Raw genomic sequence first — 23676 nt, forward strand, 5'->3', positions numbered from 1 at the left:
AAGAACCCCATATTTTATACAATATATAGATTTGGAAGGTAGAGATCTTAGCAATCTTTTCTAGTCCCCCATTCTGCAGATAGGAAACTCAGGTTGTGAGAGTAGTAATTTACAAGCACAGAGTGACAGAGCTGGGAGTAGTCCTGGTCTTTTACAAATTCAGGTTTGCTTAAGTTTTAGCCCTTGACTGCTCTCCCCTAGTTTAGATACTTGCTTTGCAATTAGCATATGCTTCCAGCCCTGTGGCCCTTGTGGAGGGAGGTGATGTGGGTTGAAGCGTGAAGACAGGTGCTTCTCAGAGAACCAGGCAGCAAATATAAATTGAGTGAGAACCAACCCCTCCTTCCCAGTCCCTAGTTGTCTGTCTTGCTACTAATTTAGCCCACCTGGAGGCCAGACTCAGCATCTCTCTCCCTAAAACAAATCCGATTCTAAAAGTATTGGCGGGGGTGGAGAGGTGGGGTGTGCCTGGGTGGCTCAGTGGGTTAAGCCTCTGCCTTTGGCTCAGGTCATGATCCCAGCATACTGGGATGGAGCCCTACTACATAGGGCTCTCTGCTCAGCCCGGAGCCTGCTTCCCCCCCCCTCCAACCCCCACCGCCGCCTGCCTCTCTGCCTACTTGTGATCTCTCTCTGTCAAATAAATTAATGGGGGGGGGGCACCTGGATGGCTCACCCACTTGAGTGTCTGACTTTTGGTTTTGGCTCAAGTCCTGATCTAATGGGCTGTGGGGTGGAGCCCCACCTGGGAGTCCGCCTGGGGATTCTCTCCCTCTGCCCCTCCTCCCACTCGCATGCACACACACACCCCCTTGCTCTTTCTCGCTCTACAACAAATCAATTTTTAAAAGCACTGGTGAATAATGTAGACTCTATTGGAGGGGACGAAGGGATGACTATAGGACACATGACACATCCGCATGACTTTACCAGGCTTCTCTATGAGCTACTTCTGTTCTCTCTCCACTTAGTACCATCACAGGTCACTTCTGTCTTCTCCGTCCTTCACTCAGCTTGTCATGCCCCCTCTCTTGACCTGAGTCACTTAGTCCTGTCCTGAAAGTCTGGCCTCTACTCAGTAAGACAAAGACCCCATGTGACTGACTACATCGTCCTAACACAACAGTTTCACAACTATGTTCCCTCACTGCCATGTACATACCCCCTGGAGGGTTCGCCATTGCCTCCAGCTGGAGCTGCCCAATAGGTCTCTTTGAAGGTCAGGTCAGGGGAAATTCTGTGTGAAAAATCTCCTTCTGAGAAAAATAAGACTTTTTTTCCATAACGTAAACCCAGGTCAGACTTTCCAGGAGATTAAAGGAGATAGGTGTGAAAGTACGTAACACAGTGCCCTGTAGTGAGTGAATGGATGTTCACCAACCAACAGTGTGACTTTTCTTCCTTTCATTATTAATTAAATTGTTGGCTGCTTCCTTAGTCTAGACGAGGGTTGGAGTTGACCCTTAACAGCTTGTTCATATTGTAAATATTGGGTAATTTGAATTAAACTACCCTGAACTTAGAATAATCTTCTCATTTTCTTGGCTTTGAGGTATGTGTCTTTAAAGATAATCTTCTTTAATTATCTAATTGTGAGAAGATTAACTTTTATTTCTGTTTCTTTTTAAAGGGGTTTATTAAAATATAGATATAATAATTATCAGTATAAGTCACTAAAATATATAAATATATCCACCACTTACTATGTGCCCCGTTCTAATGACTGTATAGAAATTATGGCCCCAGGTTGAAAACTGTAGGATGGGCTTAGAAATGAGAGAAATCTGGGTTCAAATCCCGACATCACACTGGCTAGAGCTTGGGCTCTGGGCAAGATTCCCGAATATCTATAAACCTCTCAACGATATGAAAACTGGGAACTGTGATACCCATCTTGTGTAAGACATAATAAATATCTGATATGTTCTAGAACTGTGAAGTTAACAGAAGGGCATTTCCAGTTTGCCTGCTATTACAGAGGTGCCACATTTCCTAGTTACCTCAGCCCCTGACTCACTCCATCTTTTCAATCTTCATTTATTGTCCACTTACGACGTGCCGGGTGTTAGCTGTTCTGGCCCCTGGAGATACAACATGTAACACACAGAAGCACTCCCTGTGTTTGTGGAACTTACAGCTTCATGGGGAAATAGACATTAAATATTAACCTCAAATTCACAAACAAAATTTGAAATTTGAAATTGTGGTGTCATGGAGGAACAGTAGGGGACAGTGGGAGAAATCAATGGGGAAAGCTAAAAGCTGAGGACGTTGGGATGGGGCAAACCCTCTGAGGAAGTGACTTGAGGTCTAAAGGAAGTAGGAGGCAGTCGGGAGGGGTTGGGGGAAGGAGTGCTGTTAGTGGGATTTTGACATCTCAGGGGATCCTTTATACTTTGAAATATTTATGGATACTTTGGTTAAATTAATAACCAAATGATCAAGATAACAATTGAAAACCTGGTTTTTGGTAAGCCTTCAAATCTTGATATACTGTTTATAAATCTAAAAAATTAGGAACAGTCACCTTAATTCAAACTCAGCAATCCGTGTCCTTAAACAATCAGTCCTACTTATAAGCTCAGTTAATTAAATTTCCTGAAACATTTCACTTGCCTTAATAAACTTGAATGAATTCAATTTTCTGTTTAAGTGTTTTACATGCCTGACAGGGACAAATTTACAATTTCAATAGCCCTTTCTAAGTCTATATATGATCCTGGAAATCTAATAAATCAAACATGTATGTGGTAAGCCAAATTCTTGTAACCATACAAATATTTAAAAAGTCAAATTCCTTTAAATTCAAATTGTAAGTTTGAAATTATTTATGCATTTAAAAATCAGAGGCAAAAAAATTATGTCAGATTCTCTTAAAGTAATACTTTATTTTATTTTTTAAAAGATTTTATTTATTTATTTGAGAGACGAGTGAGGAGAGAGATAGAGAGGGAGCACAAGTGGGGGGAGGGGCGGGAGGAGGGGGAGTAGCATACTCCCTATGAACAGGGAGTCCTCTGTGCGTCTCCAACCCAGGAGCCCGAGATCATGACCTGAGCTGAAGGCAGATGCTTAAGCGACTGAGCCACCCAGGTGCCCCAATAATAGATAGTTTAAATATCAAGCATATTGCTTATGCTGAAATTTACGGAAATATGAGTCTCATTTATTGCATTATCTCTATACTGAAAGCTTCATCTTCTCAGGGGTAGAAATGACTAGGAGAAGCAGATTTACCTTCTTAGTTCTAAGAGGTTTTCTAGGCTGAAAACTCAAGACCACAATGCTGTTACCTGTTGACTCGAAGACTGAGACAGGAAGACCCCAGGCTTACACGTATACAAGATGTTTGTACTTGGCAACAGTTGGACATGCTGGATGGTTTTCATACGCCTGTAGATCCCCACTCCAAACCCCCTGTCCACATCATTCAGTATGAGTTTTATAATCAGTGTTGTCTAGGTACAAGAGTTGCAACCTTACGTATTGAAAAAAGCACAACAACCCACAAAAGTCTTCTTTCACTATCTGATTTAACCAGACGAAATTCTGAAACACCATGACCCCACCTCTCCTATATCCTATCCATCTACTCTTTCTTCTGCCTGTTGAAATTCTGCATGATTTTAAAGGATATTAAATTCATCATATACTTGACTCTGGTTCTTCTCTTACTACTTTGAAGTCATTCTATGACATTCACATATGGATGGATTTTTAACTTATATTTAAGCAAAATTAATATATTTGCTTATATTATTTATCACTATAATAAGTAATACAAAGCAACAAATTTAACATTAATGCGATTGCAGGTGAAAAACATAAACAATTTATGTGAAGTTTTTTAAAAAAGATTTTATTTATTTGAGAGAGCAGGAGCATGGGCACACGCACGCTTGCCTGAGTGAGGGGAGGAGCTGAGGGAGAGGGAGAAGCAGACTCCCACTGAGGAAAGAGTCCCATGTAGGACTCGATCCCAGGACCCTGAGATCATGACCTGAGCCAAAGCCCAACACTTAACCAGCTGAGCCACCCAGGCGCCCTGTCTCACTTATTTTGAAATAATTTTTTCTTTCTACAACTGGAACTCTCAGACTCATTCTGAAAGTCCCTCCCTCAATATGAATATTCATTAAAAGGACTGAACGATATTCACAGTCCAACATCACAATTAACTCCCATTCCCACTAGTGATAAGTAGTCCAATTATTTCATCTAGAATCACCTGTAATCATCCTCTCTTTTCTATGCTTTATCTTTTTAAAAGTTTATTTTCAATTGAGGCCATTAGTATTTTTAATACCTCACCATTCTAATTTAGTGGCAGCTTTTTACGATTGTAGGTTAGTCCACAAGATATAATAGATTCCGTCCTCAAAGTCAGGTAGAGGAGTTTCATGTAGCCACCGTTTTGCCTACCCACTGTGACAATGTATGGTTATATATGCATCCTTCCTTCCACTGTCCACAGAAATAACATTTATTACATTAACTCCTTTTTTAAAATCTTATTTTGAAATGAAAGCTTTTCCATTTGTTTTCTCTCTCCTTTGTTCTACCCATTTCCTCTCTCTTTCCTGTACAACATTTGCTTACTGACAAAGTCTTGTCCTGCCAGACTATGGGTTTCAATTATACTCATTTAATTATGTTTACTCTGCATGGTTCTGATATTCTAAAGTCATTTCATGATACGTTTCATACAGAGGAAACAGCAAGATAGGAGGCAGAAAGGGGCTTGGTGAATTTGAGGAAGGAAAGGATTCCAAGATGGCTGAAGCTTAGCATGAAGAAAGAATGAGCAGAAGGATAAGAGGGTGTTTGGAGCAAGCAGGTATTAGTTGTTCCACTTATGTTATTGAACCCCTAATTTTAACTATAAGTTAATATACTTGGGGGAGCCAAATGGGTCCAAATAAGTTTTAATTTTGGAAAGGTAACATGGAACATCTAAAATCATGCAGATAGGAAGTTCCTAAGAGCAAAGAAATGGGGATTTGTTAGTTTGTCTACTAAAGTTCGGTAAATGTCTATTGAAGCTGATGACTTCTTAACCACATACCCTTCATGAAAATTTTCAGGAGATTAAATCACTCCAAATCATATGCTAAATATCTGTCAGAAAGTTGAATTGAGATATGATAGAATAAGCTAGATATTGACTTACAATTAATAAAATTATTATACTAAATGAATGGCATATAATAGTAATATTGTCATTTATCAGAAATAAAAAACGCTCAGCCTTCTAAAATCAATTCTGTAGTAAAGTTCTTAAAAATAAAGGAAATGAAGCAGAGTTTTTTCCTGGAAAAAATGAAATATAAAATTTTAAAATTGTTTTTATTGCTTTTACAGGTGGTACCATAAAAACATTACCAGAAATCAAGCAGAACGTATTTTGAGACAAGAGGTAATTCAGTGTTTTCATGAATAACTTGTGGATATTTTCAAAATTTCTGAGAGAGCTACATTGTAAAGATCTGACCAAACTAAAAAGTTGTATTACTTCCTGTTCTTTACAGTTCTAAAATATTTATTACAACGTTATCTCTACTGCGCATTTTCCGAGACGTGTAAACCAGATGTATTTGTATCAGCTCGTGTTTTTCCTTGACTTTCATTGTAACGTGAGCAATGTATTTTTCCTGAAATGATTTCAACTCCACGTACTAAAACTCCTCATTCACTCCAAAGCGCATTCTGCAGGACAGTCTGTATGGGAACTGCCCATAGACTTCTGCATCACAGACAATAAAATATATATTCTGTCTTCATGAGCATAGCTAAGGCTTCTTAAAAATACAGGTACAGAAAAATACCGATGGCGGCTCTTTCTTTGTTCTTCGGGAACAAAAAGGAAGAGCGGGGTAGCCAAAACATCAAACTCAGATCAAAACTGCTCTTTTAGGTCAAAGCAAAACAAAACTGCATACAGTTTCCAACGGACGGTAAATACGAACTGTGGGTAAATGTCGAGTCAAACCTAGAAACTAGGTAAGAGGTATGTGTGTCACTTTGCCCTGCTGTCGGATGTTGAGGAAATCTAGAAATATGAGTGAGAAAGAATCAGTTCTGTAACGAAAAGTCAATGCCAGTAATGGTTCAAGACCCAGGGGAGGTCCAGTGAGTAGCGGGGGGTTAGACAGAGTTTGAGGGACACAGACTCGGTCTCAGCTGGCAGGCAGGGGGTGGGAATGGAGGTTGAAGGCCAAGTGTGGCTTCACTGGCTAGGAGGAAATGGGACACGCCAGCAAATGTGGTACCCACCTGGCATGGTGACAGCAGGTGGCCTTCTGTAAAGTGATATTAGTAGAACTAGAACGGACAACGATGTTATGACAAGTAGGCAAGAGAGACTCTTCAGGAAGCAAGAACAGAGCCAGGAGCTGACCTCCTTAGGAAACAGGGAATTATGTAACACCCCCCCCCCATACCCATAACCCAGACAGCACAAATAGCAACATTTGGCCAGAACATTCATAAACAAAATAAAACCTAGCAGATGGAATTGAAACCTATCCCTTAGCTCCTCTGTTCTGTCCCCGCCCATTCTCCAGAAGCGATCACAATAGAAGGGTCTGCGCCCATTTGTGTCCAATTGCTTACATTCTTATCATGTATGGGTGCATTAATAACCTACAGTGTTGTGTGTTTTAACGCTTGACATAAGGGAGATCATGTGTATGTTGATTTTTAATGAAACGTTGTATTTCAATTTTACTCCCATGGATACATGAAGAGCAAACCCATTCCTTTAACGGCGGCATTTCATTATATGAGTATACCAAAATGTATTGCTAATCATTCACCTTGCGTCTAACTTCTTAGTATTATGAACAAGGCTGCCAAGAACTTCTGTGTACGTATTACCTTGTACAAAAGGGCAAGGGTTTCTTTTGGTTATACCCAGAAATGATCTGGCCAGAAACTATGTGCAGACTTAGCATTACTAGATATTTTGAAGTTATGACTCAAAGTACTTGTACTAATTTATGTTCTTACAAGGAATCCGAAAACTGGTCCCCTACGTTCTTGACAACAGTTGGTAGCCTCATACTTTGATTTATTGGAAAATGATATATATATTTTAAAATGTGCATTTCCTTGATAAGCAGTTCAGTTCAGTGACTTTTCATGTGTGTGCTAGCTAGTTGGGCTTCCTCACATGACTGCTAATATCCTTTGCTCATTTTTCGATAGTTTGCTTTTGTAACTGATCAATATGTATTTTATTTTTATTTATTTATTTTTTTAAAGATGCATTTATTTATTTATTTGACAGAGATCACAAGTAAGCAGAGAGGCAGACAGAGAAAGAGAGGAAGGGAAGCAGGTTCCCTGCTGAGCAGAGAGCCCGATGTGGGGCTCGATACCAGGACCCTGGGATCATGACCCAAGCTGAAGGCAGAGGCTTTAACCCACTGAGCCACCCAGGCGCCCCGATCAATATGTATTTTAAAAGTATATTCTGAATCTTTCGTCAGTTTTATGTTACCACTATGTTCTTTTGATTCTTGGCCCTAAAATTTTTTTTAAAGCTCTTTTCTTTTTTTTTATTTGTTTATTTACAGCATAACAGTGTTCATTGTTTTGGCATCATGCCCAGTGCTCCATGCAGTACATGCCCTCCCTATTACCCACCACCTGGTTCCTCAACCTCCCACCCCCCCACCTCCCGCCCCTTCAAAACCCTCTGGTTGTTTTTCAGAGTCCATAGTCTCTCATGGTTCATCTCCCCTTCCAGTTTCCCTCAACTCCCTCTCCTCTCCATCTCCCCATGTCCTCCATGTTCTTTGTTATGCTCCACAAATAAGTGAGACCATATGATACTTGACTCTCTCTGCTTGACTTATTTCGCTCAGCATAATCTCTTCCAGTCCCGTCCATGTTGCTACAAAAGTTGGGTATTCATCCTTTCTGATGGAGGCATAATACTCCATCGTGTATATGTACCACATCTTCCTTATCCATTCATCCGTTGAAGGGCATCTTGGTTCTTTCCACAGTTTGGCGACCGTAGCCATTGCTGCAATAAACATTGGGGTACAGATGGCCCTTCTTTTCACTACATCTGTATCTTTGGGGTAAATACCCAGCAGTGCAATTGCAGGGTCATAGGGAAGCTCTATTCTTAATTTCTTCAGGAATCTCCACACTGTTCTCCAAAGTGGCTGCACTAACTTGCATTCCCACCAACAGTGTAAGAGGGTTCCCCTTTCTCCACATCCTCTCCAACACACGTTGTTTCCTGTCTTGCTAATTTTGGCCATTCTAACTGGTGTCAGGTGGTATCTCAATGTGGTTTTAATTTGAATCTCCCTGATGGCTAGTGATGATGGACATTTTTTCATGTGTCTGATAGCCATTTGTATGTCTTCGTTGGAGAAGTGTCTGTTCATATCTTCTGCCCATTTTTGATATGATTATCTGTCTTGTGTGTGTTGAGTTTGAGAAGTTCTTTATAGATCCTGGATATCAACCTTTTGTCTGTACTGTCATTTGCAAATATCTTCTCCCATTCCGTGGGTTGCCTTTTTGTTTTGTTGACTGTTTCCTTAGCTGTGCAGAAGCTTTTGATCTTGATGAAGTCCCAAAAGTTCATTTTTGTAAATCTCTTTTCTTATTTTAAATTTTAAAATAAGTTAGTGTCAAATTTCTCAATTTCTACGATCTCTCTCTTTTTTAGCATAATAAATTCTTCTCTCTCCTGATGTCTCAAAGGGAATTTATATTTTCTCTTAAATGGTTTAAAGATTTACTTTTCATATTTAGGTCCTAATATGCTCAAAGTGTGTATGTGTGTGTGTGTATATGTGTGTGTTATGTGTGTGAATATTTTTAAAAATATACATATTTTCCCTATATATCTTAAAATATTTGTGTAATTTGTATATTTTCTATTTTTTTGAAAGTACCTGAATTAAATCCTACTTGGTCACGAGGCATTTAAAACATATATATTGCTAGTTTGAGTTTCTTAATACTTACTTTAGCATTGTCCTCACATTAGCAGTCATGTGAGGAAGCCCAACTAGCTAGCACACACATGAAAAGTCACTCAACTGAACTGCTTATCAAGGAAATGCACATTTTAAAATATATATAGCATTTGTCCTATAATTTGTCCAGGACAAATTATAGGTATTATATAATAATATATATATATATATCAAGGAAATGCACATTTTAAAATATATATAGCATTTGTCCTATAATTTGTCCAGGACAAATTATAGGCATTATATAACAATATATATATAATATATAATAATATATATATAATATTATATATATATATGGTTTTTTTTTTAACTTATGAAAGCTCTGAGTTCTGTGAATTAATTTTGTAACAGAAGACTTTGGTGAATTAAACATTTTTTGGTAGTAGTTTTTTATTTGATTCTCCTGAGTTTCAAGTAGAACCTTATCAATAGCAAACAGTGATGATTTCTACCTTTTACAATTTAATACAGTATTTCTTGGTGGGGTTTTGTTTTTGTTTTTACCTCTCATTTAATTGCATTAGCTGGCATCTCAGAATGTTAAATCCCAGTGCTGACAGTGGACATTTCTTTTTCCTGATTTCAGTTGGAGTGATTCCCACAGAAAGCATAATTCTGGACTTGGAACGAATGCAAATATGGGCTATTGTGTTAAGGAAGTACATATATATTATGATTTTACTGAGAACTTAAAGAAAACCGATTCTAGAAGTTGAAATTTATCAAATGCCCTTCCAATATCTATGACGATGTTCATGAGATTTTTCTCCTCAGATCTATTAATTATATTAATAAAATCCCTAATATTGATTACTTTTTCACTCCTACATGTAATCCCTCTTGGTCATAGTATGCTATTCTACTGTGCTACTGGATTCAGTTTGTTAATATTTAATTAGGATTTTTGAGTGGACGTGAGTGAGACTTGTTAGTAGTTTTCCCTTTTGTACACAATCTTGACTGTGTTGTTGGTATTGATATTCAACCCATTTTGTATACAAATTTAGTTTTTCTTCTTTTCACATGCTCTGGAATCATGCAACATCAAAATATGTCTCCATAGTGTTTTTTTTTTAAGATTTTTATTTATTTATTTGACAGAGAGAGAGCCCACAAGTAGGCGGAGAGACGGGCAGAGAGCGGGGAAAGCGGGCCCCCCACTGAGCAAAGAGCCCCATGTGGGACTCGATCCCAGGACCCCGAGACCATAACCTGAGCCGAAAGTGGAGGCCCAACCCACTGAGCCACCCAGGCATCCCTCCATAGTGTTTTTAATGTTGTAGCTCTTTTAAAATCTTATCCATTTTCCCATTCAGTAGGTCCATTAATATTTCCAGATCTTCTGGAATCAATTTTGATAAATTTTATGTTTTGCTAGTTAATCACTCATTTCATTCAAGCTTTCAAATGTATTGTGTAGAGTCAAGATGATTCTTTCATTTTTCCTGGATCTTGGTGGCTTATTTTTTTAAAATATATTTTCCCTATTATTTACTAGTTAGATTAGTTAGCAACTTACCTATTTCATTGTTTTTCCATCTATAACCAGATTTTGAATTTAATGACTATTTCTGTTATATTTTTGTTTTTATAATTGATTATTTTCTGCTTTTGTCTTCATTAATCTCATTCTTCTACTTGACTTGGTTCTTGTCCCAACATCTTGAGGTAGATACATTTATTTTGTGCTTCCTTTGTTTACTGTTATAAGTCATAAGACTGCACTGTTTGAACTATTTAGCAGTTTCTGATATGTGACAGGTCTTTATTATTTTCTAGATGTTTTCATTTTTACTTGTGTCTCCTTGAGTTATATAAAAGAGAACTTAAAAATGTAATGCAGTAGTAGCTTTCTCCTTTGGGGCTTGTTATTAACTTCTATTTTTATTGTTTTGTGGTCATGCCTGTTGTTTGCACTCTCTCCACCTTGAAGAGGAGGAGGTCACTACCTAGACAACTTGATTGAATGCATGGTGTCTATGTGTTTGTGTATATATACTCCCTGCGTATCTACTGCACCTACAACTCGGTTTTTTACATCTTCATCTTTTATATCTTCTGTCCTCTGTGGTGTGTAACACAATCCTTGGACATGGCAGGAATTCAATAAAAGCTAGATTTTTATTGTTTTAAAAGGTTATGAGAGATTTTTTTAGTTTTAAAGTTTGACCAGAAAGTGAGGCTTGTTCCTTGGTAAGCATCTAGAAGGAAGGAAAGACTGTGCTCAATGTGTCGCACCCACTTTGAGGGTCACACCGCAGTGTTGGCCTTGGGCAGTTCTCAGGCAAGTTGTTGGCACTTCGAAAGTGTAGACTTTCACACATTTGGCAAACTTCTGAGATATTTCCTTCTCCACAAGGGTAAACATGTTCAGTAAAGATGGAAATTTTTTTTTTTTTTACACTGTCAAACAAACAACACAAACCAAACAGTCCAACATTCAATGTCATTTGAAAACCATTTACAGCTTTACTGGGGTTTCCCAGAGGATGTCGTGGGACTCCAGTTCATAATTGAGCATCAAGCTTGTAATATTATTCTCTCCTGCTGATTTTCTTCTTGTTTCTCCCATCTTCTGGAGGCAAGTAAAATCCCTCCTCTGCTCTTCTCTCCTGATGCCCCCAAAGCTTATTCTCTCTCCATCCCTGTCATGGTCATTTTTCCTCCTCCCTGCTTTTCCAGATGTATTTCTCACTCCTTCCCTCACCCCATCTGCTGTGTTGTTTCTTTTCTTCCACAATACAAGCTGCAGGTCTGTCTTACTGTGCTTCCTGTCCATCAACAATGTGTGTTTATTACCTTGATCAATATAACGGAAATAATGAAATGGGATACAAGGTTATCAAATGCAGAATTTTTCTTAAAAAAACCTGGAAAAAGGTTTTAAAAATACTCATACCTTATAAATTCCTGTCCCAATTAAATATTTTTGTAGGTAGGACTTCTTAACATATAAGGGAGATAAGATTGCATATATTTGTGAAAACATTCTCTTCCGTTTGTAGGAAGTCAGTAGGGTTTGGTTTTTATTCCTGAGATGGAGGTTTGTCTTTCTTCCTAAGAAGGACTAAATTTGTACAATGAATTGTTTTGCAGTCAAAAGAAGGTGCATTTATCGTCAGAGATTCAAGACATTTGGGATCCTACACAATTTCTGTGTTTATAAAAGCTAGAAGGTAAGCAACTGTGATTTTGGTCACTTTAGAGGTAGCAATCCTTGGGACAGTCTTATGGAGACATTTGTCATATGGAGAAGGAGGTATCACAGCACAGAAGATTGTTGGCCTGGAAGTTAGTACAACTGATTGATACGCGTTCCTTTCCTAACAAGCTCTGTGTGTGACATTGATAAGTTAACGGGACTTGTCCCACCTCCTTTCCTCAACCATGAGGAAGTTGGCTTAGTGGTAGCAGGTAGTGGCGGGGCTCTCCTCCAATCCCTTGGTTTACCTTGGGGTTTACCCATAGAGTGTTCTCCTGCATGGAGAAAGCTTCTCCTACCTTCCTACTGGAGGGTGTTCTCTGGCTGTGGGAACTCGTGGTCCCCAAGGGTAGACTGGTGGTGCCTGGAATTAGCATCCTAGGAACAACCCTCCATCAAGGAGGAATGGAAGATTAGCCTTTCAGCTCCTTTGGATTTTTGTGGGACAACTCTCAGACATGTTCCACAGTCTCTCAGGGCTGCCTAGAGTCCCTGTAGCTCATAGCAAACCCGCTCATCCACATACTCTCGGTTTGTTTGTTTTGTTTTTTTTTAACTTTTTTTTTTAAAGATTTTTTAAAAATTTATTTGTCAGAGAGAGTGAGCACAGGCAGAGTGGCAGGCAGAGACGGAGGGAGAAGCAGGCTCCCCACCGAGCAAGGAGCCCGATGTGGGACTCGATCCCAGGACGCTGGGATCATGACCTGAGCTGAAGGCAGCTGCTTAACCAACTGAGCACCCAGGCGTCCCCCATACTCTCAGTTTTCCTCCTTTCTTTGTTTCATTTCTCCTTACATCTCTCACAGTGAAATTATTCATTCACTGAGCTGACACGGATATTCAACAAATACTTATAAGTGTCCCTAATGGGCTTTTCTGTTTTGGACACTGGAGTTGTGCATTCAACAACTTTGGCTGGAGTTATGTTCAAATCTAAGGACCCAGTAAGATGGCTCAGGAATTTAGCCAGTGGTGACGAGGTAGTAGCTGAATCTAACCCACTCTGCAGCGTGTAGTGTCCCTGGGATAAATGTTTCAGAGGTGGAGTCCTGTTGCTTCACGAACTGACTTAGTTCCAAAGTGGTCTTTTGTTTGTTTACTAATTCACGTTCTATTGACTGTAGGAATATGGAGGCTACCATCAAACATTACCAGATTAAAAAGAATGACTCAGGACAGTGGTACGTGGCTGAAAGACACCTGTTTCAATCAATCCCTGACTTGATCTGGTATCACCAGCACAATGCGGCAGGTAAGTCAGGAGCTTCAGGCGGGGAGAGTCAGGGAGCCTGGCCCCCCAGGCAGGCAATGCGTCTTTGGTCTGGGACACTTTAACAGGAGCAAATACCCCTGCAGAGATCTGTAAGTGCTTGAAACACAACCTATGTTCTGAGCAATTCTCCTCATTGATGCTTCTTTGTTTTTCTAGTCAGGGGCCAAGAGGTAGGTTGATTTTTTTTTCTTTCTCATGTCTGCCAGGTTAGAAAAATGATAGTTGGCAGAAAAGCAAAAGGCAATGTAATCCCGATGCATTTGTTCTGGAAATTTCCATAGGGCTAAGTGTAATGGAATTTCAAGTGCCCTCGATAATCATGCTTCCTTCTCTCTTTGGCCCCATAAATTTACTCTTTACTTCAATCGTATAGAAAATAACCCTTACGTATCTCATTCTCTGTTCCTTCCTGTTTTGGAGAATGAAAAAAGTTGTATAGGACACAGCTTTTCACAGTTAAAATTTGACTTAAATAAAGCAGAGACAGCATTTAACCCCCTTCACCAGGTGTTGTTTGCAGCAGTTGTTAATTTTGCAAATTTATCTGTGGAAAGATAACAGATTCCAGAAAGTTCCACCATAATTATAATCACAGCTCTGGCCTTCAGCCCTCCCCAACCTGTCCCGGATCACTTTGAACAACACATAGGGGGAATCGTCTTATCTCAATATTATAGAATTTGGAACCCACTGTAACTTTTCATATTATTTTGACTTGTTGCCATACAGTACTTTTTAAGATTTCTCTCAAGAGAAGTTGTGTTGACAAAAAAAAAAAAAAAATCCTTTTGAAAAAGGGCCATTTTTCCATTACACTAGTTCTAAATATCAAGAGTAAATCCAGGGAAGTTTTTACCCATTTTGGGATGAGTCCACATGGATATGCCAGACAGTCTCTGGGAATTTGCTTAGAGCGGAAGTAGCCGTGCGTCTGAGTGGGACCAGGGAGGACATATTTGTGTGTAGCGATAGAAACCCTTAGAATCAGGAGATCAGTTCTGAGTTTTTTCTTCACAGTCCTCTTTTCCTTCCCTTCAAAGAAAAAGTTTAAGAAACAGAGTGCTTATGCTGGTGTGGTTAAAAAAGTACTAAGATCAGGATGTGCTGACATGAAGAGATGATAGTGATAAGTTGTTTAGTAAAGAGAAAAAAGTGCAAAGCAGTATATAAGAATAGAGTCCCACTTTTGTAAACAAAAATACACACAAATGTGTGCATAGAAAAATTCTGTTAAAGTTTAGTTAATAATTTTTAAACTAAAAAGACTATAACGGACTACAAATTTATCTTTACCTCTGGGAAATGACGTGGGGGGCGGTAAGGGAAGCTTCAATTTTCTGCCTTATGAGATTGCTTTAGGGTTTGATATTTTTGTTACCATGTACACGAATTATTCTTATAATGCATAAAGGATCACTTTTTAAAAAAAAAGATCTATTTATTTATTTATTTGACAGAGAGAGCGATCACAAATAGGCAGAGAGGCAGGCAGAGAGAGAGAGAGAGAGAGAGAGGGAGGGAGAAGCAGGCTTCCTGCCAAGCAGAGAGCCCGATGTTGGGCTCGATCCCAGGACCCTGAGATCATGATCTGAGCCAAAGGCTGAGCCTTTAACCCACTGAGTCACCCAGGTGCCCCAAAGATCACTTTTAAAAAGAACAAAACTGGATCAGGGGCGCTTGGGTGGCTCGGTTCTTTAAGGGTCTGCCTTTGGCTCAAGTCATGATCCTAGGATCCTGGGATCCAGTCTGATGTGGGACTCCCTGCTCCCTTTCCCTCTGCCGCTCCCCCTGCTTGTGCTCTCTCTCTGTCAAATAAATAAATAAAATCTTAAAAGAAAAAGAAAAAATGATTTAAACAAAACAACAAAAAAAAAAAAGAGAAAAACTTCCAACTATAGCCACTGTTTATTAGGAAGAAAAGAAAGTACAGAAGATAGAAGAAAATAAGAAAGAAGGATGATAAGGGGAAGGGAATGGCATCCAGAAATAGCGATGTTTATTGAAGACTTACTTTGCGCCTGACCCTATTCTGAGCACTTTTATGTGTATTTATTTATTTCATCTTCAGAATGATTCTGTGAAGTAGGTGCTGTTGGTAGCTCCATCTTACAGATGAAGAAACTGAGGCATGAGTGGTACTCACGATTACATAGTTAGTAAGCGTTTGTGTTGAGATTTGAACTCAAAGAATCCTTGAGACCATTAGAACCCTTGAACCCACTGGCTCCAGAGTCTGCTCTCAATGACTGCGGTAGCTTCCAGAAAGACACAGATGATATCGCTGGAGGTGCTTTGGAGGGTCCAGTTTCAGAGGAGACTGTGAATTGGAGCCCATGACTATCTTGTTGACTTTCTGTCTTCTGGTCAATTTAGTCATGACAATCCATCTCTTTCCCAGAATTAAGGACAGTGCCAAGAGAGTGACTTCTTTCTGTCAGAGAGAGAGACTATCATTAAACCACTGGTAGTAAATCACAGAGTAAAATGTTTAGCAAATAAGAAATTTGAAAATTAGAAGGAAGTGTTAGGGTCTTAAAGAAATTCCTTGTTATGTTCTTTATTGGGATCACGTGTTGTAGAGTCCCAACTCAACAAGGGCTCTAACCTCAACTAGGTCTTCACTGATAAGTATCCTCTCCTGTTCTCTCTTCAAACTTTTACCATTCTTCTCAAGACCCCTTTTCCAGTATTAACCATTGCCCTATCAACAAACCTCTAGCAGTCCACTTCATTAAGAAAACTGAAGCCACCTGTCATGAATTTCCTCAATTTTGTCTTCTGGCTGCCAAGATGTCATCCTCATCTCACTCCTTCCAGTGGTAGCAAGACTGAACCTATGCTCCTGTTCCCTTCTCTCCTCTTCTTCTGGCACCACCAACCATCCACTCTTCCTTTCTCTCCTGTATCTCATCCATTTCTTCTTACTTTCTCCCTTAACCCTGTAAACATCCTTAAGAAAAGCCAAAAAACAAAGCCCTCCCTTGGTCCTTTCTTCTTTTAGATATTGGTTTTCCAAGTCACACTTTTAGAAGACTGTGTCCACATCCATTGAGTCCGTTTGGTCATTTTCCACTTGCTTTTCAAATGTCTGTAGTCTGGCTTCTGCCTCCTTGCCTCCATTGCCCAACATTTTACCAGTGACCCCATATTGACCTATAGGGTGATGCTTTCTGTTCTTATATTTTTCAAGTCCTCTGTCACCCCTTGAAACTTCCTGCTTTCCAGACGTTTTGACACTGCCTTTTCTCGTTCTCGAACTCAGATCATTCCTTAAAGTTCTTCCCAATGGTTCTTACCTCTACTCTTCCCTTAAACATTGGTATTCTGCAGGGATCTGTCCCTGATCATTTGTCTTCTCACCCTAGACTTTTCTCTTTGCAGAATTCTTCTGCCTGATAGTCCCAGGCACTTGCAATCCTACAGGCCCTGAATCAGTGATGGTATGGAATGCTTCATCTTAACCACTGCTTTCGCTCCAAACCTACTCTTCCTGTTGTCTATTTCAGATAATAGTGTCATCATCCTGCCAGTTACAGGGGCTGGAAACAGGAGTCACAAGACATGATCTCATTATCCTTAATGGATAACTTCTTTCCTCCTCCCCTTCCCCTGTCTCCTCTCCCTCCCCTCCCTTCCCCCATCCTTCCTCTCCCTCTCTTTTTTCCTCTTTCCCTTCCCCTGCCTTCTCCTCCTCCTTCTCTTCAGTTATTAGAAAACTTTCTTTTATTGGAGTGTATTTACCACGCAATAGTATATTCAGGTATATAACATAGTGATTCAACATTTATATACATTACAAAGTGATCACCACAATAAATCTAGCCACCATCTGTCACAATACAAAGTTATCACATATTATTAACTATATTCCCTATGCTATACATTATATCCCCTACAAAAAATTTATCTTTTAATCTTTCCTTATTTTGCCCATCCTACCACCCCCAACCTCTCACTTTAGCAACCACCAGATTGTTCTGTTTCTATGAGTATGTTTCTTTTTTGTTTTGTTTTCTTGCTTTGTTTTTTTTTTTTAGATTTCACATAGAAGTGAATTCATACAGTATTTGTCTTTTTCTCTCTGATTTTTTCACTTAGTCTAATACCTTCTAGGTCCATCCATGTTGTTGTAAATGGTAAGATTTTATTCTTTCTTATGGCTGAGGGCTATTTCATTATTCCAGCCATATATTCTTTATCTGTTCATCTATCAGCAGACACTAAGGTTGCTGCTGTATTTTTTTCTGTTTAAATAATGCTGCAGTGAACATAAGGGTGCGTATGTCTCTTCAAATTAATGTTTTTTTTTATTTCTTTGGAGAAATACCCAGAAGTGGAATTGCTGGATGGTATGGTAGTTTTATTTTTAGTTTTGTGAGGCCCCTCCACACTGTTTTCCATGGTGGCCACACTGTTTTGCATTCCCCCCAACAGTGCGTGAGGATTCTCTTTGCTTTGCATCTCTTTACTTAGCCAACACTTGTTATTTCTGTCTGTTTGGTACTAGCCATTCCAACAGGTGTGAGGTGATACCTCATTGTGTATTTGATTTGGCATTTCCCTGATGATGAGTGATGCTGAGTAGCTTTTCATGTATCTGATGACCATCTCTATGTCTTTTGGGGGAAATATCTACTTGGGTCCTCTGTCCATTTTTTACATTGGATTGTTTGGTCTTTTTTTTTTTTTTTTTGATATTGAGTTGTTTGAATTCTTTATGTATTTTGGATATTACTTCTTTTCAGTCATAATATTTGCAAATACCTTCTGCCATTCAAGTAGGTTGCCATTTTGTTTTGTTGATGGTTTCCTTCACTGTGCAAAAGCTTTTTAGTTTGATGTAGTCCTATTTGTCTATTTTTGCTTTTGTTGACTTTGCCTACAGAGACAGATGAAAAAAATATTGCTTAGACTGATGTCCAAGAGCTTATTACCTATGGTTTTCTGAATGTTTGGTATTTTCTGGTCTTACACTTAAGTCTTTAATCCATTTTGAGTGTGTGTGTTTGTGTGTATGTGTGTGTATAGTATAAAAAAGTGGTCTACTTTCATTCTTTTGCATATAATTGTCCAGTTTTCCCAGCACTACTTATTAAAGAGACCTTCAATGGGGATCTTTTAACCATTGTATGTATTTGTCTTCTTTGTCAAAGATTAACTGACCATATAAGCTTGGGTTTATTTCTGGGCTTTCTTTCTGTTCCATTGTTCCATGTGTCTGTTTTTGTGCCAGTATCATACTGTTTCAATTATTATAGCTTTGTAGTATAGTTTGGAATCAGGGAGTGTGATACTTCTAGCTTTGTTTTTCTCTCTCAAGACTGCTTTGGTTACTCAGAGTCTTTTGTGATTCCATACAAATTTTAGTACTATTTGTTCTAGAACTTTCATTTAATTATCAAGTGCAATGAATTTCATATCCGAAGTATGTCTCATACAGGTTCCTGCTTCTCTTTGTCTCCCAGCGCTGCTCTAATCGTTGCTCACTTGGACAACCATATGGCCTCTTAACCGGTCTTGCCTTCAATGTTGACTTCATCTCAATCCATCCTCTAAGCTGACATTAGAACGAGCTACCAAAAATGTCAATCTGACCATGCCACTCCCTTATTTGGGAACTCTCCATGTCTTCTTCTCACTTGCAGGATGATGTAATGTTCCCTAATATGGCTTACAAGGCCCATCATAACCAGAATATTAGCCACCTCTCAAGTGTAATTTCTTGCCTCTTCTATCCCTCACCTTTTGCTCAAGTAGCACATCCTGCTTCATCTCTATGTATCATCTCATGCTGTTACCTCTGTCTGGAGTGTTCCTCACAGGTTCTCTTCATGGGTTAACTCCATTTGTTGTATTCATCTCAGGGATCATTTCCTTCCAGAAGACTTCTTTGATCCAAAAATGTGTGAGGTGCTGTGTCCTGGAGCATCTTGTGTTTCCCCAGCCCAGGACCTACTCCTTTTATATTAGAATTGCCTTTCTCTACCTGTCTCCCCTCACTGAGATGGAGCCCCTGAGTACCCTAACCTTATTCATCTTCGGTCTTCCAGAATCTTGGAGATCTTGGAGATCTACCTAGAAGACTGTCTTGCACACAGTAGACACTTAATGAGCCTTCTTTTCTTTCTCTTCTTATACTGGCCATGTTTGTTTCTGTCTTCCAGCCTTTGCACATGCTGTTCCATCTGCCTGGAAAGCTCTTCTTCCTGATCTTTGTAAGATGACTCCTTGTCAATGAACGTCAGCGTAGCTGTCATCTCGTCAGAAAGGCCTTGCCTGAGCACCCACTCGATAGAAGCTGTATTGTATCTACTCTGCTTACCCCTCATCATCGTCTGCTTTTTCTGTGTGTGTGTGTGTGTACTTGTTTATATTTTCTTCTCCAACTAAAATGTCAGCTCTATAGGAACAGGGACCATCACTGGCTTATGCACTGCCTCACTGCTCTGTCCCACTCTTTAGATGGTGCTTGGCACAAAGCGGGCCCCAAATAAACATTAGGCGAAGAAGTAAATAACAAATTCTTGTTGAACTAAATTGAAATTGATGGAACAGAATACTACAGGTTGACCCAATCAAAAGGGGTCTCATTTACTCTACCATGCTCTTTAAAAAAAATGAAAAAACAAAACAAAAAACAACCCAACTACTCTCAAAAAGTGGGGTCAGGAAATAGGCACACTTAAACCTGTTGGTGGTTGAATGAATCAGTACAAGTTTTCTATACGTGCTTTGATCAAGAAATCACATTTTAAGGAATTTATTCTAAGGCGATAATTTGAGAGGTACCTAAAAACTTATGTTCAAAAACATACAGCATTGGGCGCCTGGTGGCCCAGTGGGTTGAGCCTCTGCCTTCGGCTCAGGTCATGATCTCATGATCCCAGGTCTGGGATCAAGTCCCACATCGGGCTCTCTGCTCAGCAGGGAGCCTGCTTCCCCCCCACCCCCCACCCCAGGCCTGCCTCTCTGCCTACTTGTGATCTCTGTCAAATAAATAAATAAAATCTTAAAAAAAAACCAAAACCATACAGCGTATTTTATAATAGTGGCATCTTAGAAATAACTGAACTCTAATTTATAGTCACTAACATATATCAAAGGCATTATGAGTGTAAAAATGTTTCTAGGAAAACATGTACTTTTCTGTGAAACATATCAGGTGTATATATGTTTTCAAACACATATATGAGATCTTTGCCAAGGTGTTCACATGAATGATAACAATGCATCTCTGGCTGCTAAGATTTTGTGAGATCTTTACTTCGTTTTTAAATTTTCTTGGATTTTAAAATGTGTGTCCAATGAGCAAATGTTATTTTATGAAAAATGGGGAAAATAAGTAAATAAACTAATGGAGAACGCTTTTCTACCTAACTTATTTGGAGACCAACATCATCATCTAGTACACTGGTTTTTTTCTTTTATGTTAGTAAGTGGCTTGAAATGCCGATTTCTGTCTCTCCCCAGGTCTAATGACCCGTCTCCGCTACCCAGTCGGACTGATGGGAAGCTGTTTGCCAACCACAGCTGGTTTTAGCTATGGTAACGTATGCACGTGTACCCAAGGGCAACATCAAGTCCAGCAAAGAATTGACCCCAAGTTCCGTCTACATTCTTTAAATTCTTAGCTTTTCTGAGATGTCTAGATAGGTTTCCTCTCAAAGTTTAAATCCCCCTTCTGAGATACTTAAAATATATGCATCTTACCAGAGCAATTTAAACTTTGGGAGGAAATGTTTCGGTTTTGCTTCAAATTTTATTATACAGTAGCAGGAACACTTTCGACAGATTACAATCCTTTTTATTTGGTGGTTTGAGCTGTTGCTGACTGGATATAAGGATGACCGGGAAATGACTGCTGTCCAAGAGAGAACAGTTACAAACAGCCACCCAGTGTCCCCTTCACCTTTTAAAAATACAACCTGTAGAGGGCGCCTGGTGGCTCAGTGGGTTAAGCCTCTGCCTTCGGCTCAGGTCATGGTCTCCGAGTTCTGGGATCGAGTCCCACATCGGGCTCTCTGCTAGGCAGGGAGCCCGCTTCCCCCTCTCTCTCTGCCTGCCTCTCAGCCTACTTGTGATCTCTCTCTGTGTGTCAAATGAAGAAATAAAATCTTAAAAAAAAAATACAACCTTAGAAAGTTTAATTTGAACTATTTTTAGCAGATGTGTATTTGCAAATCTGTAAGAATAAAGAAGAGCCAAAGAATTCTGTTCTGTAATTTGGTGACACTTTATTCCCTTAAGTTTCTCTCAGTGAGAAACAGAAAATACCTAGATAAATGATGACATCATTATGTAGTGTAACAGATAAGTAGGACTCAGGTTCTCTATCTTAATTGGGGAGGGAGAATGATTCAGGATATTATGGGTCTTGGGTTATTTCTCTGCCCTTAATGCTATATGTATAATAAAAGTTCTATCATTAACCGTTTATTTAGGTAGAGCATGGTCCTGTTTAATTTTTTAAAAATAAACTTCTCAATTTTTTAACATTTAGAACAGTGCACAACTCATAACTCTATAACTCAATTAGTTTTGCCTGGTTTTGACTATTTAATATGAATGGAATGAGACACTGTGCCTTTGTATCTGGCTTCTTTCCCTTCGCCGGTGGTGTCGGGTGTGGCTGGCTCATCTCGTTCACGACTATACCACAGCTGACTTACCAGTCCTTCCGTAGATGGCCATTTGGGTTGGAACCAATTTTTATCTCATAAATAACATCATTATGGACATTCTTGCATGTCTTTGGATGAGGTTCAGTACACGTTTAAGCTTGAACAATGTTGGCTGTACACTTAGGGGTAGAATTCTTGGGTCATAGAATATGTGCACACTCAGATTTGGTTCGTTTTCCAAAACACTTAATGTACCAACTTACACTTCAACCAATAGCATATGGGCTTTCCAGCTGTTCCACACTTTTACCCTTGCCAACATTTAGTATCCTTGTGGATTCTTGTCTTTAGGTTTCACGTTAGCCAATCTGCTGTATGTATTAGTGTTATCTCGTTACAGTTTAAATTTGCATTTCCCTGATTTCTAATTATTTTGATCAACTTTTAATAGGCTTAGTGGCCATTTGGGTATCCTCTTTTGTGAAAGATACTCCATTCGAGTTTTCTAACCTTTAAAAATATAGTTGTCTGCCTTTTTCTAATGGATTTTTTTCATATTCTGAATAAGAATTCTTTACACGTGACATGCTTTAGAAATATCTTCTCCCAATCTGTGGCTTATCTTTTCCCTCTCTTAATGAGATATATTTGATGAACAGGATTTTTATGAAGTGTAATTTGTCAGTATTTTCCTTCATGGTTATATTCTGTTGAATAAATTTATGTCAGTATAAAGTCATAAATATATCCTCCCAAGTTACTTTTTTTTTTTTCTAAGATTTATTTATTTGACAGATAGAGATTACAAGTAGGCAGAGAGGCAGGCAGAGAGAGAGAGAGGAGGAAGCAGGCTCCCCGCTGAGCAGAGAGCCCAATGCGGGGCTCGATCCCATGACTCTGGGATCATGACCTGAGCTGAAGGCAGAGGCTTTAACCCGCTGAGCCACCCAGGCGCCCCTTTCCCATGTTATTTTTTTTTTTTAAGATTTTTTTATTTATTTGACAGAGAGAGATCACAAGTAGGCAGAGAGGCAGGCAGAGAGAGTGAGAGGGGAGCTGAGCAGAGAGCCCGAATGTGGGACTCGATCCCAGGACCCTGAGATCATGACCTGAGCTAAAGGCAGCGGCTTAAACCACTGAGCCACCCAGGCGCCCCTCCCATGTTACTTTTAAAACATATCCTACTATTGGGAGGCAGGCCTTTACAATTCTTTTAAAGGCATTATTCAAAAGTTCCACCAGATGGCGGTGTTGCTATGTAAAAGGAGACGAAACGGAAAGATTTTCTCTTTGAAGTGTTTTCAAGGGGGTTATTTTAAAAAGTTCTTTTTGCCTTATTTGGCTTCTATGGAAGTGAAATATATCATAACACAAATTTCACTTCAAACATATACTCAGATACATGTGAGTTAGAATCGTGGCGTTGGATGTATTTATTAGGTGACTTGGTTAGGCTTTTCCCTAGGAGAGGACGTGAATACAGGAAAGCCCTTTAGGGATGGGAGTGGACCAAGGAGCAACAGAAGAAGCGGTATGGGGGGAAGGTGGGGAAAACAAAGGTCCTGTGCCTCA

General features: G+C 39.3%; 1 protein-coding gene across 2 annotated transcripts in view; it reads left to right on the top strand.

Moving 5' to 3' along the window:
• The window catches only part of TXK (TXK tyrosine kinase), a 62930-nt gene that overhangs the window by 24335 nt on the left and 14919 nt on the right, over positions 1–23676 (top strand). For both annotated transcript variants that reach the window (XM_045985830.1, XM_045985841.1), the window contains 4 exons: positions 5362–5416; positions 12105–12184; positions 13335–13462; positions 20954–21028. In XM_045985830.1, coding sequence (XP_045841786.1) covers positions 5362–5416; positions 12105–12184; positions 13335–13462; positions 20954–21028 — 338 coding nt within the window. The remainder of the gene's footprint in view (positions 1–5361; positions 5417–12104; positions 12185–13334; positions 13463–20953; positions 21029–23676) is intronic.

This window comes from Meles meles, chromosome 2 (assembly GCF_922984935.1).
Source record: "Meles meles chromosome 2, mMelMel3.1 paternal haplotype, whole genome shotgun sequence".
NCBI classification, from domain to species: Eukaryota; Metazoa; Chordata; class Mammalia; order Carnivora; family Mustelidae; genus Meles; species Meles meles.